The sequence below is a fragment of the Felis catus genome, chromosome F1 (assembly GCF_018350175.1).
Source record: "Felis catus isolate Fca126 chromosome F1, F.catus_Fca126_mat1.0, whole genome shotgun sequence".
Lineage (NCBI taxonomy): Eukaryota > Metazoa > Chordata > Mammalia > Carnivora > Felidae > Felis > Felis catus.
The window spans coordinates 9756897-9776213 of NC_058384.1; the positions used below are offsets into that span (position 1 = coordinate 9756897).

General features: G+C 39.7%; 1 protein-coding gene across 3 annotated transcripts in view; it reads left to right on the plus strand.

Moving 5' to 3' along the window:
* The window catches only part of MAEL (maelstrom spermatogenic transposon silencer), a 65748-nt gene that overhangs the window by 27366 nt on the left and 19065 nt on the right, over positions 1-19317 (plus strand). For 2 of the 3 annotated variants that reach the window (XM_045049439.1, XM_045049438.1), the window contains 4 exons: positions 5222-5284; positions 6280-6412; positions 10091-10166; positions 10931-11292. In XM_045049439.1, coding sequence (XP_044905374.1) covers positions 5222-5284; positions 6280-6412; positions 10091-10166; positions 10931-11127 — 469 coding nt within the window. In that variant the 3' untranslated portion in view covers positions 11128-11292. Of the gene's footprint in view, positions 1-5221; positions 5285-6279; positions 6413-10090; positions 10167-10930; positions 11293-19317 lie in introns of those variants that run through there. The other variant, XM_045049440.1, reaches the window with a different exon arrangement.

Sequence of the window (19317 nt, forward strand, 5' to 3'; positions counted from 1 at the left end):
GCGTGAAAAATAAAGACAATACTCCGGTTTGTAGTATATATTTCAGAGTAGACAGGGAAGAGAGAGGAGCAAGTTTAGAATGGTTTGAGGCCCTGGTGAGGTAAGATCTAGAAATAACAAGCAAGCAGCTGGTCTTCCCAGCCTAGAACTTCGTGAAGAGATTTGGGTGATGCCAGCATTCATCATTTCACTATGTGCCAGGCACTGTTCTGGGCACTGAAAATGCAATGAAGAGAGACCAGTTCTCTGCTTTAACGGATCTACTGCATATTGACGAGGTTACTTAGGCAGAGGGCAAAAAGAGAAGAAGACCAAACACAGAACCCTAACAAGCTGTGGCATTTTAATACTGAGCAGAGGCTGACTTGTTGAGGTCTCTCTGCCTGCAGGTACTATCCTGTTACACATACTGTCACATTCATCATCAGTGCTGATTCAGGTTGAAGATATGAGGAAGATAAGTAGGATCCTAGATGCAGTAATTTCATAGATCTCATTGGGGTACTTGGTGGGGGAGGGATGTTTGTGTGCTTTTGTCCTCTGTGTTTTCATTCTTCGGGGTTGTGACTTGTGGTGTTCCTGTCTTGATCTTTCCGTGTTGCAGGGTTTCTTTGAATGTCTGATTGTCTTTGGTTATGTTCATATTTAGAAATGAGGCTGCAAAGCTGAGTGTTTAGTATTGTTCATTGGGGATTAACAACTAATTGGGCTTTACTCTAGGGGAAGCAGATAAGAGCTGGATGCTAAGTTGAGACAAAATCCTAAATGCCAGAATATTGAGGGCTTTGTCTTAAGATACTAGCATCCGTTCTTGCTGCCTAGTTCTCTAAGAAGAGTTTACTTCTTTGCACAGTCAGGGAACTTGACCATGCTTTGCACAGAAGAAGTTCAGCCTCCTGGTCTTAACCTCTGCTGTCTGGCCAGGGATATGTCCATGGGTTCAGAGCCTCTCTAGAGTTCTGGTAGGCAGATTTGTGTCGCTGGTTCTGTGGGGGCTGAAGGCTAGGACTTCCTTTGTCAGGCTTCGTCAGTTACCACTCCTTCGTTTACTTTCCATATCCCACAGGTGTGTTACACTGTCTTCCATGGAAACCTCTTTCTGTTTTCTCCTTTCCTGTGGACCTCTACTATTTTTATTCTTTTGACTGTCATTTTGATAGGATTTTGGGAGCAAGAGGAGATAAATTTATGCATTTTTAACCAGAAGCCCAGCAGATAGTAGTTTTAAGGGGTGTAGTTTTTTTTCTTTCAAGTAATAAATTTTTTTATTTTTTAATTTAAATCCAAGTTAGTTAACATACAGTATAATCATGATTTCAGGAATAGAATTTAGTGATTAATCACATACAATACCCAGTGCCAACAAGTGTCCTCCTCAATGCCCATTGCCCTGTTAGCCCATCCCCCTACCCAATACCCCTCCAGCAACCCTCAGTTTATTCTCTGTATCTAAGAGTCTCTTATGGTTTGTCTCCCTCTCTGTTTTTATGTTATTTTTGCTTCCCTTAGGTTTATCTGTTTTGTATCTTAAATTCCACATATGAGTGAAGTCATTTGATATTTGTCTTTCTCTGACTTTTATTTCGCTTAGCATAATACCCTCTAGTTCAAGGGCACCTGTGTGGCTCAGCCGGTTGAGCGTCCAACTTCGGCTCAGGCCATGATCTCATTGTTCGTGGGTTCAAGCCCCGCATCTGGCTCTGTGCCAACAACTCGGAGCCTGGAGTCTGCTTTGGATTCTGTGTCTCCCTCTCTCTCTTCCAACCCTGCCCGTACTCTGTCTCTCTCAAAAATAAATAAACATTATAAAAATTTTAAAGAATACCCTCTAGTTTCATCCATGTTGTCCCAAATGGCTATCAAAAGGAATGAAATCTTGCCAAGTAATATTCCATTGTATATATGCCACATCTTCTTTATCCATTCATCCATCGATGGACATTTGGGCTCTTTCCATACTTTGGCTATTGTTGATAGTGCTGCTATAAACATTGGGGTGCATGTGCCCTTAACAGGTGAGCTTTTTATTTTGACATCATTTTAGAGTCATTTTTTCTTAGCCCAATTTTTTCAATTTTATTTTTTATTTTTTAAAACTTCCATCCAAATTAGCATATAGTGCAACAATGATTTCATGATTAGATTCTTTAGTGCCCCTTACCCATTTAGCCCATCCGCCCACCCACAACCCCTCCGGTAACCCTCAGTTTGTTCTCCATATTTATGAGTCTTTTCTGTTTTGTCCCCTTCCCTGTTTTTGTTTCCCTTCCCTTATGTTCATCTTTTTTGTCTCTTCAAGTCCTCATATGAGTGAAGTCATATGATTTTTGTCTTTCTCTGACTAATTTCACTTCGCATAATACCCTCCAGTTCCATCCACGTAGTTGCAAATGGCAAGATTTCATTCTTTTTGATTGCCGAGTAATACTCCATTGTATATATATATACCACATCTTCTTTATCCATTCACCCATCGATGGACATTTGGGTTCTTTCCATACTTTGGCTATTGTTGATAGTGCTGCTATAAACATGGGGGTGCATGTGTCCCTTCGAAACATCACACCTGTATCCCATGGATAAATGCCCAGTAGTGCAATTGGTGGGTCGTAGTGTAGATCTATTTTTAGCTTTTTGAGGAACCTTCATACTGTCTTCCAGAGTGGCTGCACCAGCTAGCATTCCCAAATTTTATTATTTTTTAATGGTTATTTTTGAGAGAGTGTGTGAGTGGAGAAGGGGCAGAGAGAGGGGGAGACAGAGGATCCCAAGCGGGCTCCCCACTGCCAGCAGCTAGCCCGAGAACTCACAGACTGAACTGTGAGATCATGACCTGAGCTGAAGTTGGAAGCTTAACCAACTGAGCCACCCAGGCGCCCTGAGTTTTTTATTTTTAACAAACATTTAGGTGGCTCTCATATATAAGGCCGAAGACTAGGGAAACACAGGAAAGAGTAACATGATTGTCCTTGCCCACAATGTCTCCTGTCTGACGAGCAATAAAGCGAAGTAAAGACAATGGAGTTGTATATGGTAATTTCTTATCACTTTTAAAAGTGTTTCCAAAGATAATGATACATCAGGGAGAAATCACTTCAGTGTGAGGGTTAAAAATAATGTGAAATACTTGATGGGGTAAATGTTTTATTTGGTTCTCCTGGAAAGATGAATAGAATTTCTATGAGCAGAGATTTGGGTTGAAGGGAGGACCTTCCAAGAGAAGAAAATGACCTGAACAGTGACTCAAAGGAATGAAGCAGAGACTGTTTAAGAGAAACTAGTGAGTCAGTTTGACTAGCATATAGAGCCTCTATAGCAGCCTAGTTCTGAGCAGGGTGTAAAGACTGAGTTATCCTTGGAAAAGAGGAGGAAAGGACATCATTGAGACCTTTTGAGACAGGAAGAGAGGATTGTCAAGGCCTTCATGCTACACGTCATTGGGGTGAATGAGATTGTGTTGGAACTCAGGAGTAAGGTTGCAGATTTACTCAAAAGACTGACTCCCTTGTGACCTTATGACTTTGGAGTGGAATTTCATAAATAAAATAAACCCATCTAAGAGGTGTTCAAACTGGGGCTAGATTTGAGGCTGCAAAGTGAATATTAATAGCTTAACAAAGTGGACAAAGCAGTTCTGATATTTGACAGAGTGAATCCTCCTTTACTAGAAAATACAGTCATTCTTGGGGGGGGGGGTTGGTGGGATGATTTTGAGGAAGAGAATCCAGAAGAAAAAAATGAAAGAAAGAAAAATACCGTATGATTTCACTCATATGTGGAATTTAAGAAACAAAACAAATGATCATGGGGGAGAAAAGACAAACCAAGAAAGAGACTCTTAACTATAGAGAACACCAGAAGAGAATGGGGTGGAGAATGGCTTAAATAGGTGATGGGGATTAAGGAGTGCATTATGATGAGCGGTGATACATGGACGTGTTTAATCACTAAATTGTACACCTGAAACTAATATTATACTGTGTGTTAACTGGAATTCAAATTTTAAAAAGTATAAGTAAAAACATCAAAACAGTATCATTCTTAACAGTGTAACTATTAGATTTGGAGGCATTTTCCCCTGGGATCAGATTCCTATAGGTTTGTTCTTGGGTTCTTTGTTTTTAATCTTGGAATACATTGCTGGTTTTTCAATTGCTTTTATTTCAGATACAATCTACATGGAAATGTGTATATGAGGTACTAAATTTGGGAGTTTAAGTTCCAGAAAAGGAGCAAAACTAACTGGAAATTTAAACATTACTTGATTCTGTGTGTCTGTGTAAGAACTTAGGCTGTTTCAACCTAAGCCTTCATTTTAGACCTAAGAGTTTTATGAATCCTATTTATTGAATCACTTTAGAATAGCAGTGGGAAATTCTTAATTTTATATTTAGTCTTCCATTCAGTTAAGTAACTCCAATTAAGTGCAGATAACTGACTTTTTACACTTAGTGTTTAGCACGTTTTTAGTAATTTTTAAGTGATTCTTGGTAGGTTCAGGCAAGCTTTTAATTACTCAAGTAGTAAGTACTCTTCTGAGTCTCAGTTAAACTGTGCCTAGTGGAAAGATACGGGTTTATAGTGGCTGTCGTTGTAAAAATACGCTGTTCATCATTTTCTCTCCAGTATCATCTCCTGAGGTCCCCGCTCAAACATCACCTTCTCAGTGGTACCTCTCCCGGCTGCCTTACCTAAAATGTCCCCTGTCTGCAACATTTCATATCATCTTTTTCATCTTTATTTTTTTCCTCCTTAGAACTTGTCTTGATCTGATTTATTGTGTATTCTGCCTCCATCTTTTTTGATCTGTCTTTCCTACTGGAAAGTAAGTTTTGTGTGATTAAGAGTTTCTGTGTTTCATTCAGTACTATATCCCTAGTGCCAAGAACAATATCTGGTAAATAGTATGCACTTAGTAAATGGTTGTCAAATATGGTAACCATGGTCACTAATGTGTCTCTGTAACACTCATTTTATTCCAAGGTAGAGTTTACCGGTTATGTGCAGTTTATGAATTTGCATCAGAGGAGATACATTAAAAAAAAAAAGGCATTTTCTAAAAAAATCTATTTTTTGTTTGTTAAATGTTAAATCTTTGAGTAAGGATGTTAGTTATTCTTAAATGATTTTAACTAAGTAAGTTAGAAATCTGGCACATAAAAACCCTTAAACAGTGCTACTGCTGTTAAGGATATGAAAGTCCTTTTTCTTTTTTGTACAGGTGCAAGTGGCATGAAGAAAACGATATTCTCTCCTGTGCTTTAGCTGTTTGCAAGAAAATCGCGTAAGTTGGAGAAAGGAATTTCTTCATAATGCTATATTCTGCATTGAATTCTTAGCCATTTTGCTCGCTGTTGCTTTCACCAATGGGGTTAAACACTGTTCCTTTCTATTTCCATAATTCTCTTCTTAAAAAAATGGTTGGGTTTCGTGTGTGTGTGTATGTGTGTGTGTGTGTGTGTGTTTTCATGTTAACTGTTACTATTCTGCACGTGTGACATTTGTTTGGGAGAGTTACCCACCTGAGTGATTTGGGTGAACCTTCAGAAGCATTTATTGAAAATTTTCATTATAGGAGAGTGAAGTTCCCTACCATCATTAACAAAGCACCTCCTTGTTAAGGTGCTCAAAAAAGACCCTTTTCTTCTCATTTTTAAAAATGTCTCAAAGGAGAGTGAGAGTGAGCAGGGGTGGGGCAGAGAGAGAAAGAGAGAATCTCAAGCAGGCTCCAGGTGGTCAGCACAGAGCCCAGTGTGGGGGCTTGAACTCATGAACTGTGAGATCAGGACCTGAGCCAAAATCAAGAGTCGGATGCTTAGCCAGCTGAGCCACCCAGACGGCCTACTTCTCATTCTGTAGTGAAAACACCTGGAGCCTCAGCTCTCTGGGTGCTCTGGTGGTCCCTTTACATGGCTGGTGGCATTGGTTTTGAGGATAGATAAGTGTTTTTAAAGTTGTAGCCTAATTTCTGTTGCTGCCCTCTCCTTGCCTTAAACATTTGAGAATTCTAGTAATCTTTACTCCCATCCATGTTTCCTTATAATGAACCTGAAATTTTATCTGGTAATCAGTGGAGTATTGCTTACTAGTAATGACCAGTTTATTGTATGTATTGCTACCCATTCCCATTTCTTCTCTGAATCTCTAAATTCCTGCCCCCCCCATTTAGAATGGTATATCTTACATGCTTTTTCTTTATATTAGAAATTTTAAAAATCTGAATGCTTTTAGAATGAATTAGATGAGATTCTGATAACGAGATTTTATTTCCTTTTAAAGGTACTGCATCAGTAATTCTCTGGCCACTCTCTTTGGAATCCAGCTTACAGAAACTCATGTACCACTTCAAGATTATGAGGCCAGCAACAGTGTGACACCCAAAATGGTTGTATTGGATGCAGGGCGTTACCAGGTAAGGAGCTGACTTTTAGGAGCTCCTGGTCTCTTTGTGCTGCTCCATGTGGTCCTGGCCAACAACAGCTAAAGATCGGGACTTTGGTTCTCTTTTTCGTAAAACATTTTTTAAAAATCCTTTGTGGAATGTCAAACGCTTCTTAATCCAATTGGACCCAGTTGCATAAATCTTTTTTCTTCTATATTTTCCTACTATGTTTAACAGAGTTTTAGGAAAATCAAAATTAGCAGTGGACTAGTCTATACAAATCATATCCAAAGTTCATTCCAAAAATTAAGTGTCTAAATGTAGACAATATAAATATTTAAAATATTTACTTCAAAAATATATAAGACCTGATTTAGGATTTGATTAAAAGCTGTCTAATTTCCCTACCACCTTTCTTCCCTCCTTGCAATTTATTTACTAGTAGTCCTCTATATACTCCTAATAACATAGCAGTTAAGAGTATAGACTGTGGAGTTAGAATTCCTGAATTGCATCTCAGGCCTGCTACATACAGTCTGTGTGTCTTTAGGCAAGTTATTTGAATTTTCTGTGCTGATTCCTTATCTGTAAAACAAGAATAATAATAAGGGCTAGTAGTTGCAGGATTAGATGCAACTGTATATGAAAGTGCCAAGAACTCTGCCTAGTAACATAGTACATAATAAATGTTGTCACTTGAAAATAGTTCGTAAAACAGTGAAAAGGGAACCTCCAAAATAGAATGAACTATTGTTACAGTCAAGGATTAGGATCTCACAAGTATTATGCTTAGCAAAAGAAGCAGTCTCAAAATATTATATGACATTCTTTAAAAGACAAAACAATAATGATAAAGAACATATCCAGAGTTCCCAGGGGCTTGGGCTGCCTGTAAGGGGACAGCATGAGGGAAGTTTTTGAGGTGATAGAATGGCTCTGTACCCTGATTGCGGTAGTGGTTTCACAGATCTCTTCGTGTGGCAAAACTTGTAGAGGTGTACCCCCCAAAACAAGTCCATCTTAGTGTATGATAATTTAAAAAAGAGAGGGTGCCTAAATGGCTCATTGGGTTAAGCGTCTGACTCTCGATTTCGGCTCAGCTCATGATCTCACAGGTTCGTGAGATAAAGCCCCGCTTCAGGCTCTGCACTGACAGTGCGGAGCCTGCTTGGGACTCTCTGTTTCTCTCTGCCCCTCCATCACTCGTGCATGTGTGCACACTTCCTTGCTCTCTCTCAAAATAAGTGCACATTTTAAGAAATAAAACCGAGGATATCCCAGAGGTCTCTGTATATTCTTCAAGCAAGACTTTTCTTTCTCCTGTTAACTCTCAACCCAGTGATTTATCATCCAGTACCTATTTTGTGTCCTTGCGGGGGCATTAGGCAATGTTTGCAGACGTTCTCGGTTGTCCCAGCGGGGGAAGGGGTGCTACTGGCATCAAGTGGGTAGAGGCCAGACGTCCTACGATGCACAGGACAGCCTCCCACAGCAAATGTCAGTAGCGCCCAGGTTGAGAAACCTTGCCTTCTTACCCCGTCATCACTGTGTTGAGACCGCCAGAATTAATCTCTGTATGTTCCCCTTCATTTTTTGCATCACTCGCTACAGAAACTCAGGATACCTAAATTCTCCCTCATCTCCCAGACTCTTCTTGTTTGGCTGACTGTGTTTCCCGGCCCCACCCAACTCCTGGAAAACTTTTCCGTGGGTCTCTCAACCTTAGTTATCAGCAAAATCTCAAATATCTTCAATCTTTTCTTGGGAAGATGTGTTTATCTTCCGTCTTCTAACTAAAATTTGGCTATCCTCTAAAGATACTGCTTCTCTATTAATCCTATCAAATCGTACCCTCGTGAGGCACCTGGGTGGCTCAGTCAGTTAAGCGTCTGACTTTGGTTCAGGTCGTGGTCTCACAGTTCGTGAGTTCGAGCCCTGTGTCAGGCTCTGTGCTGACAGCTCAGAGCCTGGAGCCTTCTTCGGATTCTGTGTCTCCCTCTCTTTCTGCCTCTCCCCAGCTTGTGCTTGCTTGCTCGCTCCCTCTCTCTCTCTCAAAAATAAACACTAAAAAAAATTTGTTTTAAATGGTGTCATCTTTTTTTCCCCTCATTTATCACGGGCTTAGATTTGAGATAGTTTTCCTTGTTTACCATTGCCTCTTATAGGCTTGTTCCTATCTTCTCCCTAAAATCCTTAGACTTTGGATCTCCTGCCATAAAGGCTCTAGTGCCTGATAACCACATCGTGGAGTCAGTAGGCCCCTGAGTGGCATGTCCTCATTCCTAGAGCAACACTGAGCCATGTTATCAGACAGGATTCCTGCCAGAATTCTTGAGGTCAGCTTCCACATAGATAATCCAAGTGCCTGACCTCTCAGTTCTTTGACTTCCCTTTCTCGGGCGGTCCTGTTTCCCACTATCCTGTCCTAGACCTTGGCGGTACCACTGGCACATATGCAGTGCTACAGCCTCGTGTCTCCTGAACCTCCCTCACCCCTGCCCTTGACCTCCTTCCTTCCCAGCTTAGATCTCTGGATCTGTTGTTTCCACTCACTTGCAACATCAACTTCATTGACCCTCCCTTTTTTTTTTTTATCCTACTTGATTAACACTACCCTGACTGAATCTAACTCTTCCCTATTCTATTCCTATACTCCTGAAGCTAAATGAGACTGAAAAGAAACTGCCATACTGACTGATCTAATCACTGCCAACTTCAGGTGAGCCCTTAGTGTTCCCTGTCGGTTGTCCATTTCTCCCACTCTCCTAGAGCTTTTTCTCACCCCCTTTCTTTTTTTTGTTTTTTATTTTTTTTTTAATGTTTATTTTTGAGAGAGGATGAGCAGGGGAGGAGCAGAGAGAGAGGAAGACACACAATTCAAAGCAGGCTCCAGGCTCCGAGCTGTCCGCACAGAGCCCGATGCAGGGCTCGAACCCACGAGCTGTGAGACCATGACCTGAGCCGAATCGGACGTTTAACTGACTGAGCCCCCCAGGCGCACCTTTCTCACCTTCTTTCACTTCAGACTTCAACCACCTCATCCCTCATTCATCCTCGTTTGAGCTGATGCCCTTGCCTCCTCCTTCTCTGAGAAAACAGAAGCAATCAGAAGAGGTTTTTACGTAGTCCTCCCACTGCATCTAGCACGTACTCTTTGACTCCTGTTTTAATGCATGAATTGTCTGTGTTCCTGCTTGAGACCAATCCTTCCATTTACGTTTTAGATCTTATTCTCTTACCTGCTCAAAGATGTGGCTCCAGTAACTTACCTCTCTTTCCCGCATCATCAGGGTCTCTCTCTGTTCTGAATCACCAGGAAACATGCTATGGTCTGTTTTTAAAATTAATGTTTATTTATTTTGAGAGCAAGCGAGCATGAGCAGGGGAGGGGCAGAGAGAGAAGGAAGGAGAGAATCCCGGGCAGAGCCCCACATGGGAGCTGAAATCAAGAGCCAGACACTTAACTGGACTGAGCCACCCAGGTGCCCTGTCATCGCATCTTTAAAAATAAAAACCCTCTCTTGACCCTGTAATTCCCCTCCAGACACTACCCTCTGTTCCTTTTACAGCAGTCTCTTCAAAAGTTGATCAGACATTGTAAAAGTGGGTGTTTGTATTTTATAAACAGTAATTTGAAATTGAAGTAGGTGATCCAATAATTGATAAGAAAACAATTTTTTCCCTTGTATTTTTCTTTGTTACTTATAGAAGCTAAGAGTTGAGAGTCCAGGATTTTCTCATTTCAACTCTTCTAATCAGGAACAAAGGTCAAACACACACACTGGTAAGCATCTTCTAAGAATGTACCTCAAGAAGTATTGGGCCTAAAGCTTATTCAGATTCTAGGGTATGGTACTTAGTAAGCAGATGCTGTAAATTAGTTTTAGGTTGGGGCGCCTGGGTGGCTCAGTCAGTTGAGCATCCGACTTCAGCTCAGGTCATGATCTCACAGTCTGTGAGTTCGAGCCCCGCATCGGGCTCTGTGCTGCTGGCTCAGAGCCTGGAGCCTGTTTCCGATTCTGTGTCTCCCTCTCTCTCTGCCCCTTCCCTGCTCATGTTCTGTCTCTCTCTGTCTCAAAAATAAATAAAAACATTAAGAAAAAAAAATTAGTTTTAGGTTATGAGGATCTTATTGAATTGGGAATTTTATTTGATATTACCACCTTAAACAATTTCAATATGTATATTTTTGTATCACTTTAATTTAGTCTTCTGATTTTTGTTCAAGGCATTTAAAATAAAGCCTTTTATTCCTGTAGCGGCTGTAGTTTTGTAGTTCTGTGATGTCTTTGGGCAGATAGGAAAATTTTAAAGCTAGTGACATGAAATTTCAAGTGGTGCCTGAAGAACTTCAATTAAGGTTTCTGGGGCTAAAAGCAGAAAGAAATATTCTTGTTCAGGCTTCTGCCTTTATTCTGAGAATCTGTTTTCCTTTACTAAGAATCTCTGTCCTATTCATGAAAGGCCTATAATAGGATAAGAGTTAATCGAGGCATCTCTAATTAATAAAACTATAAAATTGCTACATTTCTTTTCTTGTATTTCCAGTATCCTTAGGTGACTGTCCATCTGGGGTGAAAATTTCTGGCCAAAACAGCAGTGTCCGGGGAAGAGGGATTACGCGCTTACTAGAGAGCATCTCCAATTCCTCCAGCAATATCCACAAATTCTCCAACTGTGAGACATCGCTCTCACCTTACATGTCCCAGAAAGATGGATACAAATCTTTCTCTTCCTTATCTTAATGATGGTACTTTTTTCAATTTCTGGAAAAATTACAGGCCCAACTTCCCTTCTGACTAGTCATATTAAACAGATCACATCAATGATAAATGTCACTACTGTAAAAACTACTTAATTTGTAAGGAAGTTCTGTTTCATAGATTAAAAATAATTGTGGTTGGAGAAGATCTTGGCATTTTTGCTTTTATTTTTTCTTAGGGCTTGTTCTACTTCCTGACTGTATGGTGTGAGCGCCATTAAAGTTTGAGTCCTTTACAAACAAAACTGGCATTTCAGAGTGGTGCTTTTTGGGAATGTTTTGATAATCTTTTCCTCTACAATAAAGGTACTGAATATCTGTTATAAAAGTTTTTCAAATAGTGTTAATCTGTTTCTTCCCATTATGAGATGTGGAACCTTACTTAAGTACCTACTTTATAGACATACCTGTTATCTATCATCTTGGGAAATCCTTATAACCATTTTGAGAAAGGAGATTACCTCCATTTTACACACACACACACACACACACACACACACACACACACACACACACACGACTCAGAGATCCAGGTCACATTCAGGAGTAACTGTAACTGACTCCAAGGACTGTTTCTCATATACGGCATTGTCTTCTTCCTTTTCATCTATTTTTGATATCAGATCTTTTAACAAGAAAAAACTCCTACAGTGTAAGTTTATATTGCATTTTCTACTAGAAGATTTTTTTAAAAATCTTACATCCAAGCTTTGAAAACCTATCTTTCTTCAAAATCAACATGACAGTAATTGGGTTGGCTGGGGAGATGAAGGGAAGGCCTAAAATTATAATTCAGGTGCATGGCTTTAGGTGCCCAAGTCCTGTTCTATGCCATCTGAATGTAATCTTGTATTAATTATTCAACTTCTATTTTAAAAATTTTATAACTTGTGCTGCACTTTTGTAGTGTACATGTCAGATAAACCAAAACAAGAAGTTCCAGAAATTTAGGTTAGAAGAATGGCTGATCTTTCTCTTCAGAAACCCCCCAAATCTCATTAGTAAAATTCAAACTCCTGTCTCCCACTTTTTTTCAAAATTCTCTTGAAAGCAAATTTGAGGTATTAACTACCCTTTGGGAAGACTTGATGAGTGATTGGGATAATCAAAGTTATCCTGGTTGAAAGTGATTTCTGCTCCATTTTCAGTAACATTTTCTTTGTGTTATCTGACAATATTTAGAGCTTTTAACTGTTGCTGTTTGAGTTCATCACTGAGTTTTTCCTCAGTTGCTCATTTTGAGGTGCCCGTATTTCTGTACGAGATGTTCAGTGAACGTTAGAATGAATAATTTCCAGTAACATCTCCCATTCCATAGGTTGCCTTTCAGTTTTGCTGTGCAGACAGAAGCTTCTTATTTGGATGAAATCCCGATTTTTGCTTTTGTTTCCCTGCCTCAAAAAGTTGCCATGGCTGGTGTTAGAGAAAGTACTGCCTGTGCTCTCTTCTGGGATTTTAATGGTTTCCTATCTTACATTTAGGTCTTTAATCCATTTTGAATTTCTTTTTGTGTATGGTGTAAGAAAGTGGACCAGCTTGTTTCTTTTGCATGATTGCTGTCCAGTTTTCCCAACACCATTTTTTGAAGAGACCATCTTTCCTTTGGATATTCTTTCCTGCTTTGTCAAAGATGAATTGACCATATACTTGTGGGTTCGTTTCTGGGTTTTCTGTTCCACCGATTTCTGTGTCTACTTTTGTGCCAGTTCCATACTGTCTTGATCACTACAGCTTTGTGTTATAACTTGAAATCGGGAATTGTAATACACCTCCAGCTTAGCTGCACTTTTATTTTTCAAGGTTACTTTGGCTATTTGGGTCTTGTGGTTCCAACATGTACAAATAACTTAAAACTCAACACCCAAAAAGGCAATCCAGTTAAAAAATGGGCCGAAGACATGAACAGATATTTTCCAAAGACCAACAGATGGCCAACAGGCACATGAAAAGATGCTCAGCATCACTCATCATCAGGAAAATACAAATCAAAACCACAATGAGATATCACCTCATACCTGTCAGAAATGGCTAAAATTGACACAAGAAACCACAGGTGTTTGTGACCATGTGAAGAAAGAGGAACCCTCTTACACAGTTGGTGGGAATGCAAACTGATGCAGCCACTCTGGAAAACAATATGGAAGTTCCTCAAAAAAGCTAAAAATAGAACTACCCTACAATCCAGCAATTGCACTGCTAGGTATTTACCCAAAGGATACAAAACGATAGATTGAAAGGGATACATGCATCCCGATGTTTATAGATAGCATTGTCAACAATAGCCAAATTATCAAAAGAGCCCAAATGTCCATCAACTGATGATTGGATAAAGATGTGTGTGTGTGTGTGTACATACATACAATGGAATATTAGCCATAAAAAGAATGAAATCTTGCCATTTGCAATGACGTGGATGGAGCTAGAGAGTATTATGCTAAGTGAAATAAGAGAACGACAGGTACCATATGATTTTACTCGCGTGGAATTTAAGAAACAAGCGATCATGGGAAAAAGACAGATGGAGAAACAACCATATAAAGAACAAAGTAATGGTGACCAGAGGGGCAGGGCAGGGGGAGATGGATTAAATAGACGATGGGGATTAAGGAGCTCACCTGTTGTGATGAGCACCAGGTGTTGTATGTAAATGTTGTGTCAGTAAATTGTATACCTGAAGCTTAAAAAAAAAAAATTACCATTGCAGATAGTGGAGAAGGAATGCCAGAACTCCAAATCCACATCAAACAGTAAAGTACTCCATGAAGAAAGGAGCCCATCTTTCTTGTGGACTCCATTCCCATTCCTTTCCTCAAAAGCAAATGATTAATTTCATTTATTCAGGTGAACATGTTCTGAGGGTCTGCTAAATGCTGGGTAGAAAATACCAAGGTGAATAAGTTGTTTCCCCTGTCTTCAAGGAATGTCATTTCATGGGTGTAATGAAGGATTACTGTATTACTAAAAGTGCTTAGCGTCACCTGGGTGACTCAGTCGTTTAAGCGTCCAACTTTGGGTCAGGTCATGATCTCACAATTCGTGGGTTTGAGCCCCGAGTCGGGCTCTGTGCTGACAGCTCAGGGCGTGGAGCCTGCTTCAGATTCTGTGTCTCCCTCTCTCTCTCTGCCCTTCACCCGCTCACACTCTGTCTCTCTCTCCTTCAAAAATAAATAAACATTTAAAAAAAGTGCTTACGTACATAGATCAACTAATAGAATTGAGAATCCAGAAATAAACTATGGTCATTTGGTTTGACATTTGTGCCAAGACCATTCAATGAGGGAAATAATAATAGTCTTTCTACAAACGGTGCTGGGACAATTGGATACCCACATTCAAAAGAATGAATTTGGGCTCTACCATTTACAAAAATTAGCTCAAAATGGGTGAAAAACTTAAATATAAGAGCTAAAATTGTACAACTCTTGGAAGAAAATATAAGGGTAAATCCTGACCTTAGATGAGGCATTAGTTTCTTAATAGGACAGCAAATGTAAAAGCAACAAAAGAAAAAATAAATTGGACTTCATCAGCATTAAGTCCAGTAAAAGTGTTCTTGTGCATCAAAAGACACTGTCAATAAAAACAGCCGCAGAATGAATGAAAATATTTGGAGATCGTTTTATCTGATAAAGGTCTAGTATCCAGAATATATAAATAACTCTTAAAACAGCAATACAAGACAACCTAATTAAAAACCGGGTGTGTTTGGGCAGCTGGGTGGCTCAGTTGGTTGAGCGTCTGACTTCGGCTCAGGTCATGATCCCACAGCTCTGTGAGTTCGAGCCCCGCATTGGGCTCTGTGCTGACGGCTCGGAGCCTGGAGCCTGCTTTGGATTCTGTGTCTCCCTCTTTCTGCCCCTAACCTACTGGCATTCTGTCTCTGTCTCTCTCAAAAATAAATAAACATTAAAAAAAAAAAAAACCCGGGTGTGGTATCCTTTAAGTTCTTTTGCCCATTGAAAAAAAAATTTTTTAACATTTATTTTTGAGAGAGCGTGAGCAGCGGCGGGTCAGAGAGAGAGGGAGACATAGAATCTGAAGTGGGTTCCAGGCTCCGAGCTGTCAGCACTGAGCCTGAAACGGGGCTCAAACTCGCTAACCGTGAGATCATGACCTGAGCTGAAGTTGGACTCTCAACCGACTGAGCCACCCTGGTGCCCCTCTTTTGCCCATTTTTTAATTGGGTGGTTCATTTTCTTATTAAGTTTTAAGAGTTCTTTATACAACTTGGATAACTGTATTACATGTATCTTTTGCAAATAGTTTTTCCTCTGTGGTTTTTCATTTTCTTTGTATTGTTTTTTGCAGAACAGAATTTTTCATTTGAATGAAGCCCAGTTTATCATTGATTTCTTTCATGGATTGTGCCTATAATGTTATATCTGAAAAGTCATTTCCATATTCAAGGTCATCTTAGATATTCTTTGTTATCTTCTAGGAGTTTTATATTTTTGTGTTTTCTTTTTTTTTTTTTTTTAACGTTTACTTATATTTGAGACAGAGAGAGACAGCATGAACGGGGGAGGGTCAGAGAGGGAGACACAGAATCCGAAACAGGCTCCAGGCCCTGAGCTGTCAGCACAGAGCCTGACGTGGGGCTCGAACTCACAGACCGTGAGATCATGACGTGAGCCGAAGTCGGACGCTAAGCCGACTGAGACACCCAGGCACCCCAGTTCTAAAAATATAATTTTAAAAACTCCATACATTTGGAAGTCGTAGTGGAATCCAAAAACTTCTTTGTAGCTAAATGATAGTAATAATAGTAAAATAAATGATAGTAACTAATGTTATGATTCTGGATAGAATTAAACAATAATATAAATTCTACATATTACATTAGGATACTGAGTGAGGGAAAATATGGCTTCAAATACACTAAGAAAAGAAGGGCTTAAAATTAAGCAACTAAATACCCAACTTAAGAAATTAGAAAATGAACAATAAACCCATGAAAAGCAGGAGAAAATGACTCATCCTCAATGAAATAGAAAGCAGAGATACAGTAGTAAGGTTCAACATAGTCCTACATGGCTCTTTGAAAAGACTATTGAAATAGACAAAAAACTGATGAGATGAACCATTCCAAAAAGAAAGAAGGCACAAACAATGTTAGGAATGTAAAAAAGGACATAAATCCAGGCCAGCAGAGGCCAAAGAGATGGACTAGTACTATGAACATTTCGAACCAATAAATTTGAAAACTCAGGTGAACTGGAAACAAACTCCTAGAAAAATATAATTCACTAGAAGTGCCTTAAGACAGAGAAAGCCTACACCATATACATATGTCTGTGTCCAAGCTGGGTTTATTCAGGAGAACAAAAGTGATTTAGCATTAGAAAATCCATAAATGTCATTTATTACATTAATAGATTCAAGGGAGAAAAGCGTGTTATTATTAGAATAGATGGAGAAAGAAGCATTTGACAAAATTCAACACCTATTCATGATAAAAATTCCAAACTAGAAATAGGATTGGAGCTTCCTTAGCCTGATGAAAAGCAACTACAAAAATTCTACAGCAAATATTCTTAATGGGGAAGCTTTAAAGGCATCTCCTTTCAAACCAGAATTAAGACAAAATGCCCTTTGTTACTGCCTGTGTTCAACATTGTACTGGAGTTTCTAGCAAGTACGGTATAAAAAGGAAAATAAAATTTGGAAAGGAATAAATTGTCATGCACAGATATGGTTGTCTACATAAAAGCTCAAAAGATCTATAGATAATGGGCAGAAATAGTACTGCCCATTGTCTGGCTAATGATCAGTATAAAAAGTCAAATACATTTCTATACATCAGCAACCGATAGTTTGGAAAAAAGTTTTAAAAAGAAAAGACAGCACTTATAATAGCAAATACACACACACACACACACACGACTACACATTAGTGAAAAACATTAATAAAGACCCACACAGAAATTTATTTAATATTGAGTCTTTCTATAGATAGGTTTTCTCTTTACAGATGGTTTTCTAACTATAGAAAGAATATCATAAAGATTTCGATTCTCCGTGGACTCATCTGTAGATTGAACGCAATTTTAGTTAAAATCCTTACCTTGTTTTTATGGGATTTAGTAAGTGAATTCGGGAAAGAATAGAGGCAAAGAAAAGCCAGGACACCCCTGTAGAGGAATAACGTGAATCTTCAGATCCACGATTTCTTCAGTTTATTTCAAAGATTATTGTAATTATAATTAAGGTTGTGAATACTGCAGTATGAGATATTGCAGTAAGGATAGATAAATTAACAAATGCAACAGAGTCAAAGACCGTGCCTTCATGGAACTGATATATGACAGAAGTGACATTTCAGACCAATGGGACTATTTAGAAAATTGTCCACTTAGAAACTGTCTATTTAGGGGCGCCTGGGTGGCGCAGTCGGTTAAGCGTCCGACTTCAGCCAGGTCACGATCTCGCGGTCCGTGGGTTCGAGCCCCGCGTCGGGCTCTGGGCTGATGGCTCGGAGCCTGGAGCCTGTTTCTGATTCTGTGTCTCCCTCTCTCTCTCTGCCCCTCCCCCGTTCATGCTCTGTCTCTCTCTGTCCCAAAAATAAATAAAAACGTTGAAAAAAAAATTAAAAAAAAAAAAACTGTCTATTTAGAGAAATTGATAAATGCAAAAATAAAAAACAAAAACAAAAAAACCCCTGAAATTAGACCCCTTCCCTACCTTATTCAAAAGAGTCCTTTTACTTGGCCTAAGGATTTAAATATGAAAAGAAATTTAAAATTTTAGAAGATGTATAAGGTCCTAAGGATTGAGGTCATAAGGATTTTTGGAACACAGAATACAGAAAGAGTTCACTATAAAAAGCTATTGATACGTGTGGCTACTTTAAAGAGCTTGCGCTCGTTAAAACAAAAACAAAACTACAGAGATTACGCAAAGACAAGCCACAGGCGGGAAATTAGAAACACAGAGTCAGGATAGTGGCTGCCTCTGGGGAATGAAAGTGAAAAAGGCAGAGGAATATATGTGTCAAATATTACACTGAAAGGGATAATACAGAGCAAATTTTAATAGAAGTTTTTGGTGACTGGGGCAATAAACAGTGAAATAAACAGCTTCCTTCTCTCGAGTAACAATATCTTAATCTTTAAGACGGATTCTGCTAGTTGATATGGAAAGGGCTAGAGTTAATGAGTCACCTGAAACTTTACTTTAGAAAATAAAGGCAGGGGCGCCTGGGTGGCTCAGTCAGTTAGCGCCCGACTTCGGCTCAGGTCATGATCTCACGGTTGGTGAGTTCGAGCCCCGCGTCGGGCTCTGTGCTGACAGCTCAGAACCTGGAGCCTGCTTCGGAGTCTGTGTCTCGCTCTCTCTCTGCCCCTCCCCAACTTGTGTTCTGTCTCTCTATGTCTCTCAAAAAATAAATATATGTAAAAAAGAAAACAAAACTTTTTTTTTTTTTAAAGAAAATACAGGCAGAGGTGCTCTGAGTGGTACATCTGTAAATTAGGTGTCTGCATCAGCTGCTGAGCTGAGACTTTGTGTCTTTCCTTGGCTTTAAGAAGAAAAACTGCAACTTTTTGCCAGCCCCAGTTGGATGCCACCTTGGGAATGGATTCACCCACCACATCACAGTTGGAGGAATCTAAAAAGTCCATTTCTCCATTTGAGATGACAGGCAAGGATGGCAATTTAAATAAATTTGGCTTCCCAGGAGCTGAGAGGCAAATCTGCCAGCAGAGTCCAAAGAGCATTTACCATTTTTACTAGAATTTGCTAAAAATAACGTACATTTTCTGTCTCCCACTGGCACACAATGGTGTTAAGTACAATTACTTTACCACCAGGACAGGTGAGAAAGGAGGTTGGTGAGTGTTTAAAAAGCCTTTAACTAGTAACATCAGACCCTTCGCTTAAAAAAAAAATTTTTTTTTAAATGTTTATTTTTGAGAGAGAGGGAGAGACAGAGTACGAGCAAGGGAGGGGCAGGGAGAGAGGGAGACACAGAATCCAAAGCAGGCTCCAGGCTCTGAGCTGTCAGGATAGAGCCCGATGCGGGGCTCGAACCCACGAGCTGTGAGATCATGACCTAAGCTGAAGGGGCAGCTCAACCGACTGAGCCACCCCAGGCGCCCCTCTCAGACCCTTGGCTTTTACCACATGCTATCCGTGCCCTTGTGGAATTCTTCAACTTTTCAGGCACCTGCTTTTA